Raw genomic sequence first — 12,762 nt, 5'->3', positions numbered from 1 at the left:
CCACGGGACGCGCTATTGACGTCACTTCCGGCGCCTCTGCTTAGGGGAAGTGGACTTAGCTGGCTGAAGGGAGCTGTTGTTGCTGTTCCGGCGTTGCGGGCTCTGTAGGCATTTAGGTTCCTCAGATCTTCCGGTAGCAGGCTTTGTTGGTTCATTTGTGTGTTTGTTTGCAAGCTAGGTATCTTGAGTTTCTGGTTGTGTTCTTCGTAAACTACCGGTACGGTGGCCGCCGAGGTCCCGGCGGGACGGAAGTGGCCGGCGGGTGGGTGTGCGCGCTGAGCCCGGGCCCGGGCTGCACGTGGCGCCGGTGAGTGCTCGCGGGAGCCGCGGCGTGGAGGGCGCTGGGTGGGGGGCCGGGCCGGGGTGGGAAGAGGGAAGGGATTGGGAGAGTTTGAATACCTAGCTGTGTGCGGCGGGGGAAGAGTCACGATCCCCCGGGCGGCCCAGCCTCGCCCGCCGTGCCCGCCCTGGGCCCTGGGTACGCACGCCTCGCTTGGGCTTGGGCTTTGATGCGGGCGAGGTGACAGGGCTGCGATTGGTGTCGGGAGCGGGGCTCAGGTGTGCACCGAGAAACCGCAGTCACCGTCAGCAGCGGGTGGATCTGTCCTGTGTTGCTCCAGGCAGGAGAGATGTCTTTCCGAGGCGGGGGTCGTGGAGGTTTTAATCGCGGCGGTGGAGGAGGTGGCGGCTTCCATCGTGGAGGCGGTAGCAACAACCACTTCCGAGGTGGCGGCGGCGGCGGCAGTTTCAGAGGTGGCGGCCGAGGAGGATTTGGACGAGGAGGTGGCCGCGGAGGTTTTAACAAGGGCCAAGACCAAGGACCCCCGGATCACGTAGTCCGTATGTCGCCTTCCCGGGCTTAACCCGCGTAGAAGGGGGGTGGGGGGAGGGTTGAGCTCCGGGCGAGTTTGCTGTTCTTCTCGAGTTGGTGTTGGGTGCTGATGGATGGATCCTGAAGCTCTCACGGGGTGGTTGCAGTTTGGCTGGGCGGGGGGGAAACAAGTCTGTGAGAGCCGTGCTGTAAAAACTGACTTAGAGTCTTAGGAGTAGGTGGATAGGGATTAGGAAGTTTCTTTGTTGATGAGAGTTTAGTTGAAAGTAATAGAAACGAAGGTACTCATTTTGGGATTGTGGACTTTTCTAGCAGACCAAGAATCCTTGACAAAGAGTGGGAATAAATTCTAAAGAAGGAGGGAAAAAAAATAAACAAGAACAAAGAATGATTCCCATCTAGGGGTTCCAAGAAAGAAGGAAAATTTAAGAGAATGAAGTGTTGGTGTTTAATGAAACTGTAGTAGTGATAATAAAGCAGCTGTCATAGGTTGAATGGTCTCAGTGTGCCAGGCACTGTTCTAAGCACTTGACTTTATTTCACTTAATCATATTAGTGTAGGCAACTGGTAAAGTTATTAGTCCCATATTTAAAAGAATGCTATAGCTAATCTGTTGTCAGTTAACAACGTGTCTATCTTAAAGGAGGACAGATACGGTGAAATTCCTAGTGTAAGATGGAATCTTAAGAGGTTGGTTGATACTACTTGAAAACGTTTTCTATTTCAATATTTCCTTATCCCATTTCAGTATTAGGAGAGTTCCTGCATCCCTGTGAAGATGACATAGTTTGTAAATGTACTACAGAAGAAAATAAGGTTCCTTATTTCAATGCTCCTGTTTATCTAGAAAACAAAGAACAAATTGGAAAGGTGGATGAAATATTTGGACAACTTAGAGATTTTGTATCCTTTCTAGTTTGCATGATCTAATACATTGAGAATGTACTGTTTTCTTAAGGAGGTTAGATACAAATTAAACTTGTTGCCTAAAATAACAATGCTACAAATTAATAATGAAAAGAATCAGCAGGAGAGAATGTATTCATCCATATTTGGAAATGACAAGCCCTAGAGAGATGACTTTATTTTTTGAAAGTTCTAGAAATGTTCCCATTTGGGAACATAGCACAAGGATTTTTTTGGGTTCTTTAGATATTATGGTGCTACTAGAATAGGATGGTGCAATTGTAGGGTCTTTAGGTTTTTAAAGAAAACTATTTCTTCTTGGAAACTAATTTGTTATCTTTCCTATGTGTCTGTACATTGTAATTTTGTTTTTAAAATTATACATGAATTCAAAAGGCTTAATATCTTTCATCTTAATTTCTTGTTTGTTCCTTAATAAAATTAATAGTATTTTTCAGTTAAATTATCAGAAAACATGAAGGCAGGTTCCTTTAAAAAACTACAGAAGGTGAGTTAAGCTTTTAAAAACTTAGGTCTTTGTTTTGCTTTTTATTGTCCTTGTGCTTGCTCTGCTGTCACTTTACTATTGAAGTTGTGACTTTTTACCACAGGCTTTTTGCTGTTTTTTTGGAGATGGAGGCTAGCAAACTTTTCTGTCTTGTCTGGCTTTATATCATGGTCTTCCATATTGCATCCTTCAGAGTAGCTAGCAATACAGGCATGAGCCATGGATGGAATGCCTTAGGAGAGATAGCCCATCTTGGGGTGTTTAGACCCCCCCCCCCCAGCATATCACCAGTGAAGCTCTTAGTCTGAGGTGTTCTGTACTTTAAAACATTGACATTAATCTTTTTTGTTCTTTTTTTTTTTTTGCCAGTTCTGGGCTTGAGCTCAGGGCCTGAGCACTGTCCTTGGACTTTCTCAAGGCTAGAGCTCTACCACTTGAGCCTCAGCACCACTTCCGGCTTTTTTCTATATGTGATACCAAGGAATCGAACCCGGGTCTTCATGCATGCTAGGCAAGCACTTTAACCACTAGGCCAAACTCCTGGCCTGACATTAATCTTTAAGAGTAATTGATGTAGCTTTCAGCAAGTATTCCTTGCTCATAGCAGCAGCGTTTGAATATGCTTTTTTAGTTTATTTAAAATTCCTATGAAAGCTTATAGAAGCAAAATATTGTAAGTAAAATGTTGAATTATGAATCATATTTGGAGGTTGAGGATATTAGCTTAGTGGTAGAACACCTGCCTAGCATGTACAGGACCAAGTTTATTTAGGAAAAGGTGGAGATTAAAGGGTTACACAAGTACTTTACTGACACGATATGTGCTGTGGAGAAAACAGGCTGCTGTGAGAACTTTCACAGTAGGACCATGTTAGTTTATAATAGCTTCATTGAGGAAGTGATCTATCTTGAGGCTGAGACCTAAAAGTCAACTAGAAAAGTCTTTTATACCTGGTTATTACAGTTAAGGGATTGGGAGGGATAGGGAAGGGATTTTATAGTAAGTGTCCTTTAACATAGATTCTATTCCTAGAAGTGTGACCCACTCTGTCTGAAATAGCACCCAAGACAGGGTTTTTTGTTTTGTTTTTTTTTTGCCAGTCTGTGTTTGAGTTCAGGGCCTGAGCACTGTCCTTGGACTTTCTCAAAGCTAGAGCTCTACCACTTCAGCCTCAGCACCATTTGTGGCTTTTTAAAAAAAAATGTATGTGGTACTGAGGAATTGATCCCCAGTCTTCATGCATGCTAGGCAAGCACTCTACCACTAGACCAAACTCCCGGCTCCAAGAAAGTTTTAAAAAGGAAAACCTCTTGAGTAATTTTGATGTAGTTAGACAAGTATTGGAGAACCCACTGTGCTCTTCACAGAAAAATAAGTGTGTTCTAAATACAGAAAACTGTACAAAGTCTCTGAGACAGTGAACAACTTAAAAAGGCAGTAGGCTTGTGACTCACATCTGTAATCCTGGTTACTCAGGAGACTAAGATCTGAGGATTACAGTTCAAAATCAGCAGGAAAGTTTGTGAGACTTTATCTCCAATTAACCCCTAGAAAACTGGAAATGGGGCTATGGCTCAAAGTGGCAGAGCAAAAGAACTCATGGACAGTACCCAGGCCCTGAGTTCAAGCCCCACAATCAACAACAACAGAAATAAAATATATAATAGAAGAGAGTGTCTGTAGAGGGAGTGTGCAACTGTGGCACAGTGTAGAAGGTGGCTTACTGGATTTACCAACGTAGGGGTTAAGGACTTAGGGGGCCAATGGAGAAAATGAAATGGAAGAAATTCCTGTTGCTACAGACATGATTTGCCTGGTGCTGAAGAACCTACAGATAAACTGAGATTAGATCTTTTGATGATCAGAAGATAAAGTGCTCCTTAGAGCCACCTGAATTGATTTACATCCCAGACTTTTCTCACAGTATTATTTATTTGAGGATTTATTATGTAGTTTTTTTTAAGCCATGTCTAATAAATTGGGCATGTATTCTAGTTAGCAGTTCATTGTTTTGTTTAGGCCCTCCTCCAGCCTAAATATGTTTGAAGACTAGTGCTTATAGTTATGTAACTTTTCAACTTTATCCATAGAATGGTTTGTATTTTGCTCTTTACATTTCACAGGTAAGAAAACCAAGATAGTATAAAAGTAAGTTCATGTCCTTAGCTACACACAATTGGTGTGGTTGACTTTAAATAGGCAGTTTTGACTATTCTGCCATTTCCAAGCCATCACCTAATTACTTCTGTTAAACTTTCAGTTTTACATAGACCCATACAAGCTGTTGCCACTGCAGAGGTTTTTACCTCGACCTCCAGGTGAGAAAGGACCGCCAAGAGGTGGCGGTAGAGGAGGTAGAGGAGGAGGAGGAAGAGGAGGAGGAAGAGGAGGAGGAGGCAGAGGTGGTAAGTTTTGGGGGGGAAATTTTCTAATGAGTTTCCATAGCCACTTTTAATTCACATTTTACAGTTGTACTTTGTAAGTAGGCAGACTCTTAATATTTATTTCACTAAACCTTTCAAATATGGGCAGATTGCTTACAAAATGCTTTTTTTTCCCCCAACATCTTTTAAAAAATATAACTACTTTGAGGTATTTTAACTTTTGGGGATGCCTTGGAGATTCATCTCTAATGGGAGAGATGCCGTCTTGGAAATGAACTATCAGGCAATTTCATGATGTGGGTTATTCACTCAAGTTGGACTCTTGATGCAGTTGAAGGACAGTAAATGTGAGATACATGTTACACCATGTGTCATACTCTTTTACAGTGAATTTTTTAGAAAGCAAAAGGAATACATTCTAATACCAATACAATTTACAGGAAACACGAGCCAGTAGCAGTTGTTTATAATCAGTATGGTATTATATATTCTACCTAATTGTGTGTGCTATACTTCATAGCACATAGTATGTTTGTTTATAGGTGCATTGCTCCACAATGTTACTAGATAAGAATTTTCCAGTCTTGTTAGGATTGTAAGAGAGCAGTCCTTTTGTTGACTGAAACATTGCTGTATACTACATGACTTGATGAAATTATGAATTAACTTTTAGTTTATTAGGTTTTGGGTAGTTCCATTGTAATAGTTGTACAAAGGGCTTTTAGTTCAACAGATTAGTTTATGAGTTCAACTCATCTTAGTCTTTGTCATCCCTTCCATTCTGTTTTGTGATGTTGTATGAGGAACACAGATCAACATAGATGTACCTCAATAATGGACTTATATCCTGACAAGCCCACCTAAAATTTAAAATATGTTCAGTCTAAAATTCCATACACCTACCACGGTCCGATGGCCCATACCTGTAATCTTAGTTACTCGGGAGGCTGAGATCTGAGGATCAAGGTTCAAAGCCAACCTGGGCAAAAAAAAAAAAAGTCCCTGTAAGATTCTTATCTTCAATAAACCAATCAGAAAAGGCCAGAAGTGGCACTGTAGCTTAAATAGCACAAAGCGGCTCAAGGACAACACCTAGGGCCAGAGTTAAAGCCCCAGGACTGGCAAGAATTTAAAAAAAAAAAAAACAAAAAAAAAAACATAGCCTTTGTCCAGTTGAAATATTCTTAGTTAAGAATATTTAAGATAAGCAAAGGCTAAGGTAATCATGCATCCAACAATGGTCTTCTAACTCACCAAAATTGAATACTTGGTTAAAAGGTGATAATCTAGGGTTTTCCCCTACTACATACTTGTGGAACTGCTATGGTTTCTGCATTTTTTTTTTAACTTTTTAAAAATTTTATTGTTGGGTTGATGTACAGAGAGGGCACAGTTATATTCATTAGGTAATGAGCACATTATTTCCGGAACATTTTAATCCCACTTCACATCCCACACCCCTTCCCATTCATCTTGTTTTTCCCTTTACTTCCCTTTTTCAAATAAATAACCGTATATACAGTATATGGTCAGATACAGTAACAACATGAGATAAACCTTAAGGGGAACAGAAGAGAAAAGAAATAACTTCACATAGTTCATTAAGAATAATAATCACAAAGATAAACCTCTTGTTTCCATATCCTGGAGTTCATTTTGCTTAGCCAAAGCTATTATGATCCTCTATTAGGAGAATTCTAAACATAAACTAATAGTTACAAATGAAGGAATGACATTGCCCCATTTGTAAGGAAATGGAGTTGGACAAAATCATATTAAGTAAGCCAGACCCAGAGAATCATAGGCCCCATGGTTTTCCTCATTTTTAACTGTAAAAATTTATTAGAGGCTAATAACTATTCATATTTACTCAAATTTGTCCATCATATGTTTAGAAATATTTTTATTAGTATAATCACCTAGTTACCTCCAAAATTATAACAAATTTGATAAACACCTAAATTTCATGTTATTCAAAACTTTGTGACAGAGCAAAATGAATGTGTTCATCATGTCAGGCAAACTGTAGGACAATATTTCTGGGATGTATTATTTGTTCAAATACATGATGAAAAATCTACCATGTTAAAGTGTTTAATTTTATTTGAGGTACTATTTGAGTTCTTACTATCAACCTGATGGAGAAAACTTCATCCTTTGTATTATATAAGAACACTTTTTTTAAAGAATTTATTAACGTTGATTTTTACATCATATTTTAATTGACAAGTTTAACATACAAGTGTTCAAGGAGGGAATCTATTTACAATCACTGGGACTTAGTATCTAGAACTTAATCACAATTAGGCTAAGGGTTTGTATGTCATAGAAACATATTAATTTATGAAATAAGACATTATGTCTATAGAGTCATAGGTTTTTATGTCTATATAGTTATGTTTATATTTCCATTACCATGTCCTTAGCTTTGGGTATGCAGTTATTGAGTCCTCACTCTTATACTCTTTGGATTTAAAAATCTTTGTTGTTGTTGGTTTTTTTGGTTTTGTTTGGTTCTTTGGTTCTGGTTCTGGGGCTTAAACTTACTCAGCACCTGGGCACTGTCTCAGAACTTTGATGTTCAAGGCTAGCCCTCTTAACAGTCGAGCCACAGCTCCATTTTTTGGGGTATGGTTCAGTGGAGATAAGAGTCTCACAGATGGACGAGCTGACTATGAACCTCAATCCTCAGATTTCAGCCTCCTAAACTGCTAGCATCACAGGTATGAGCCAGTAGTGCATTTTATCTTTTAAAAATGTGTAAAACTATTGGCCCAGGAGCATGGCATAGTGGTAGAGTGCTTGCCTAGCATTCACAAAGCCCTGGGTTTGATTTCTTGGTATCATATACAGAGAAAAAGCTGAAAGTGGTGCTGTGGCTCAACTGGTAGTGCTCTAGCCTTGAGAAAGCCCAAGGACAGTGTCCAGACCCTGAATTCAAACCTTAGGAGTGGGGAAAAAAAAAGGTGTTAAATTAGAGAAGGGCTTATACTTTCTTTATGACTAAGAATCAGGTAAACTTACTGGAAGGCAAGGTACTTAATATTTATTTTCGGTTCTAGGTGGCTTTAGAGGTGGGAGAGGAGGTGGAGGCTTCAGAGGAGGAAGAGGGGGTGGTGGCTTCCGAGGTGAGTATGAGAAAATGTGAAATAACTGGAGTATTGAGTGAAACTGTCAGTTTCTCTGTAGATGTTTTATTTTCTTCTGTCAGCACAGATACAGAACTTGGATGGTTTTTGCTTAACTAATGGCTTTGTTCTGCATCACTCTTTTTTGCAGTTCCCTTTTAATTTTTCACCACCTTTTAAATTACTTTGCTAGTAGTTTGAAAAGTAAATATGTAATAAATTACAGTTAATTTAGTAATTGAGAGTTTTTTTTGGACATTATAGAAACTACTGTTGATTTTAAACATAATGCTCTGATAGTGATAGTACTGTTTATTAAATATTCCTTAACTCTTTTGATTTTTTCCTTTGACCAGGGAGAGGACATTAAATGTAATCAGACTTGGCCAGATGAGTTCTGTGATGACTGCGTGACCTTCTTCTACTAGATGAGGAGCTTGTGTCTCGAGCCATCTTGAAGATAGCAGTCTGTGACAGTGGGACTGGGTGCGCCATATGTAAAATCAGGTGCATGGGAGCCATTCATTCTCTAAAGAGCACGAGCAAGTCGTACATATGGTACGATACCTAGCACTCTGTGGGTGCTCAGTAAATGGACAAGAATTTTCATTTGAACCATATTTAGAATTTTTTAAATAAAACATTTTATTCCTTTAAGTTGTTTAGAGTGTGTTTATTTAACCAAACTAATTTTTGGATATATGAAGGAACTTAAGTTTAAACCCAGGAGATTACAGAAAGGGAATGCTTACACATTTTGATATTGCATAAAAAACAGGCTAATAGAGCAATACTTTTGAGATTATAAATTAGTAACTATCAAATATTTACCATTTTATGTGCAAGAATACTAGCATCCTTTATTGTAGTTAACTTATGTGGTTTAGTGTATAGAATAAAGCAGTTTCTCAAACAGCAGTTAATAGATTCTAGGGCAGGGGCTGTAATTTAAAGTGTAGAGTATTGCTTAGCAAGCACAAGGTCCTCCATTCAAGCTCCAAATCTTCAACCCAAATTTTTTGTGTGCTTATTAATTATATTTTTATTATGACTATGAAATTAGGTTCTAGTTTACAACTTGTAATTTCTAGCTCAGTTGTGAGAACTCTAAGGAATTTCCAAAGAAAATTTTAGTTTTCATTATTCATAGATGAGTTGTGGAAGGTCTTACTAAATGTTCTTTCCTTTTTTAATAAGATGACTAGAGGTTTAAGGTGTTACAGTAAGTGGCCTGGCACATGTCTGTCTATACACTGAAGTTATAGTAAAATTGGTTTGGGTCTTCATTGCTAGTTTAGTATTAAGAAATAACCATAATATTTGAAAATAACCATCATTGGAAAAATGCCTCAGTATGGAACTACTTGCCAGTTACCATTGACTTGCTTTCTCTCTCACTTGTTACTTCTCAGAAGGAAACATCTATATTTTTGAATTTTCTTACATGAGTGATTGATTTAAAAAAATTTGTTTTATTGTAAGGATGATATACAGAGGGGCATTGAACTTAAACTTTCATGCTTACTAGGCAAGTACTATACCATTAGAGTCACACATCCAGAGCGTTTTTACCTAACCAGACTGGCTTGTGATTCTATTTCCACTTCATATGTAGCTGGAGTGACGGGTGCTCATCACCAAGTACAGTGTTAACTGGTTGAAATGATTATTGCCAGGCTAGGATTGAACCAAGATCTTCCTGATCTCTACCTCCCAAGTAGCTTGGAATACAGGCATGAAGCACCTTGCTTTAATTCTCAATAGATAGAATTGCTTACGAGAAATTTTTTAATTAATTGCTACAACTTAAAATTTTACAGATTTTAAGTTTTGTGTGCTGAAACATACACCAGCAAGGACAAAACATCTGAAAGACCACAGGCCTGTGCCTGTAATCTCAGCACTTAGGCTGGAAAGAGGTTTATAAAATTTGCAAATTGGAGGCCAACCTGGTCTAAAAGCAGAAACAAACAAACAAAAAAAATGGATTATGGGCTTTTTAGACTGCTTCATGGACTCCCTTCCCCAATAGGCTTTTAAATAGTTTCTTCAGGTTTTGTGTTTATTGCCTTATGCTTATGTCTATTGCTTTAGGCTTGGGAATATTTTTTTTTTCACTCTAGTCATGATAGTATTTTATTTGGTAAATCAGAAAATTCAGCTCATAACTTCTACTATTAAATACACTTAAACTGCCAAAAGTAATAATTCAAGTTTCTTGCAGAATTATTTGAGAATATTTCTGAAGCTCATGAAATTCCAAGGATAGATACTCTTACATTTTTAGTGGCATTAGGGTTTGAACACAGGGCTCTGAGCTACGTATATTGGTACTCTTATCACTTGGGCCACATTTCCAACTTCACTTTTTTTTTTTTAAAGAATTTATTAACGTTGATTTTTACATCATATTTTAAATGACAACTTAAGTGTTCAAGGAGGGAATCTATTTACAATCACTGGGACTTAGTATTTAGAACTTCATCAAAATTAGGCTAAGGGTTTGTATGTCATAGAAACATACTAATTTATGAAATAAAACATGTCTGTAGAGTCATAGGCTTTTATGTCTATATAGTTATGTTTATATTTCCATTACCATGTCCATAGCTTTGGGTATGTAGTTATTGAGTCCTCGCTTTTGTACTCTTTGGATTTAATAGCCACATATTAAGGATACCATGCGCCTTTTGTTCCTTAGGTCTTGACTTGTCTCACTCAACATGATTCACTCTAGATTCATCCACTTCCCTGTGAATGCCATTATTTTATCTTGTCTGTTGGCTATGTAGAATTCCATTGTATATATATACCACATTTTCTGTATCCATTCATCTGCAGTAGGGCATCTGGGTTGTTTCCATCGCCTGGCTATTGTGAATAGTGCAGAGATGAACATAGCTGAGCAGGTGTCCTTATAATATCTTGGGTCATGATGTTTAATAGATGCCCAGAAGTGGTATGGCGGGATCATAGGGAAGGTCTATTTTCAGTTCTTTAAGAAACCTCCACACTGCTTTCCAGAGTGGCTGAACTAGTTTACAATACCACCAGCAGGGCAATAGGGTTCCTTTTTCTCCACAACCCTGCCAGCAACTGTCATTGTCTGAGTTCAAAATCTTGGCCATTCTTGTTGGGGTAAGTTGGTATCTTAGGATTGTTTTTATTTGCATTTCCTTTATGACCATAGATGATGAACATTTTCTCATATGCTAACCTCACTTTTTGCTGATTTTTTTTTTTTTTTTTTGGTGGGTCATGGGGTTTGAACTTGGCCTGGGCACTGTCCCTGAGCTCTTCAGCTTAAGGTTCCCTGAGCTCTTCAGCTTAAGGTTACCTCCCTACCCTCAAGCCAAGCCCCACTTCTAGAGATGAACTGGAGTGGAGATAAGAGTCTTAGGTTCTTTTGTGCCCAGGCTGGCTTTGAACCTTAATCTTCAGATCTCAGCTCTCAGCCTCCGGAGTAGCTAGGATTATAGGTGTGAGCCACTGTGCCTGGCACTGCTGATTATTTTTAAGATCTCAAGAAATTTTCTGCCCAGGCTGGCCTCAAACCTCAGATGCTGTCACTTTCAGTTTCCCAAATAGCTAGGATTACAGGATTGAAACACTGGCTCTCAGGTATAAGAACTTTTTTTTTTTTTGCCAGTCCTGAGCCTTGAACTCAGGGCCTGGGCACCACCTTTGGGCTTTCTCAAAGCTAAAGCTCTACCGCTTGAGCCACAGCACCATTTCTGACTTTTTTCTATGTATGTGGTATCGAGGAATCGAACCCACGTCTTCGTGCATGATTGGCAAGCATTCTACCACTAGGCTAAACTCTCGGCCCCATAAATACTTTTAAGAATATTACTTAAAGAATTCCAGTACTAGAGTCTGTAAGATTTAGGACCTTATCTATCAACAGAAGGAGTTTTCTTGAGTTACAAAGAGAGTAAGTAAATGGGCAAATACAGCCCTCTAGTGGTTCTCTTCTATGCTTGCAGTTACCTTCGGTGCATTCAAGCATTTCTCTGAAGTACTGATTTATAAGAAACTAACCAAATGATATCTATATGAATAGTTTTACATGCCATAAAGAATATTGACAAAAGAGTAGGGCATACCTTATCATTCTAACAATGCATGTCACATTAGAATATGATTCATTTTTCTGATTATAACAGCAAATCTGGAATATTAAATTAACCAATGCTTTATAGACTGAATGAACTATCAAATCCATATACTTTGCTGGTATTATTACTCTTACTACACAATATTGATTACTACACATGTACCAAAATATAAGGTAAATTAACTTACATAGATTGTGGAGTAGATCATGGTAGATCCGTGTGGTGAAATATATAGGTATTGGTAAAGTTACACTTAGGGTTATTAACCTGGAATTTATGGTATGGTATTTAGGGGAAAGCAAGCTATATAATTTATGTGCACACAACAATTATATACAACACAATGATTATACACGTATATGTAATGATTATATATATATGTACATACATAATATATTCTCAGTTTTGTAAAAAAAAAGGGAGAAACCTCAAGCATGTAAACAAGCATATATATATCTATATATTTGTATGAATGTATGTTTGTATTAGCAAAATAAAGCATAAAAAGATATACACCATAGAATATTGATATCTGAAGGGGATTGAGGTGTGGAAATACAGAGGAAGGGGTGTGTGTGGGGGTTACTCTAAAGAGTATTATATATTTAGAGATAAGCCTCTAAATATAGAGGTAAACCTTTAAATATATAATATATATTATATATAAATATATAATTGTTAAAGAGAAAGGAAACTGAAATCTTAACAGCTCAAATAGTCAACAGACCACAGAGTACTTAATCTGATTAGTTACATGGGGCAAAACCAGTTCTTAATATCAGGCAGAAAGAAGTTAGCTCCTTCACTAACTGTTGACTGCTTAAGTAGGATGTGTGTGCTTGCTGACCTGCTTCAGCCTAAAACTGGCATGAGGCTTAGTATTT

The 12,762-nt window shown here is 38.3% G+C and overlaps 1 protein-coding gene across 2 annotated transcripts; it reads left to right on the top strand.

Moving 5' to 3' along the window:
* Positions 1-49: 49 nt before the first annotated feature.
* Gar1 (GAR1 ribonucleoprotein) lies at positions 50-8,417 on the top strand. Of its 2 annotated transcripts, none has more exons than XM_090356686.1 (7): positions 50-307; positions 621-840; positions 1,582-1,736; positions 2,188-2,247; positions 4,509-4,653; positions 7,695-7,760; positions 8,117-8,417. In XM_090356686.1, exons 2-7 carry the CDS (start codon positions 630-632, stop codon positions 8,128-8,130), a joined length of 651 nt encoding a protein of 216 aa, XP_090212812.1. In that variant the 5' UTR covers positions 50-307; positions 621-629; the 3' UTR covers positions 8,131-8,417. The 2 variants fall into 2 exon arrangements, with proteins under 2 accessions (XP_090212812.1, XP_090212813.1); XM_090356687.1 differs by lacking the exon at positions 50-307 and adding an exon at positions 396-478.
* The last annotated feature ends 4,345 nt before the right edge of the window (positions 8,418-12,762 follow it).

This window comes from Megascapheus bottae, chromosome 23, assembly GCF_031878675.1.
Source record: "Megascapheus bottae isolate mThoBot1 chromosome 23, mThoBot2.hap1, whole genome shotgun sequence".
In the NCBI taxonomy this organism is placed as follows: domain Eukaryota; kingdom Metazoa; phylum Chordata; class Mammalia; order Rodentia; family Geomyidae; genus Megascapheus; species Megascapheus bottae.
The sequence above is the reverse complement of the archived record's forward strand: the minus strand, read 5'-3'. Positions and strand labels throughout refer to the sequence as shown.

Coding starts and splice junctions, on each gene's coding strand:
- Gar1 (XM_090356686.1), top strand. CDS start 630: ATGTCTTTCCGAGGCGGGGGTCGTGGAGGTTTTAATCGCGGCGGTGGA. Junction 2,248..4,508: donor CCTTTAAAAAACTACAGAAG/GTGAGTTAAGCT, acceptor TTAAACTTTCAG/TTTTACATAGACCCATACAA. Junction 4,654..7,694: donor AGGAGGAGGAGGCAGAGGTG/GTAAGTTTTGGG, acceptor TTTCGGTTCTAG/GTGGCTTTAGAGGTGGGAGA.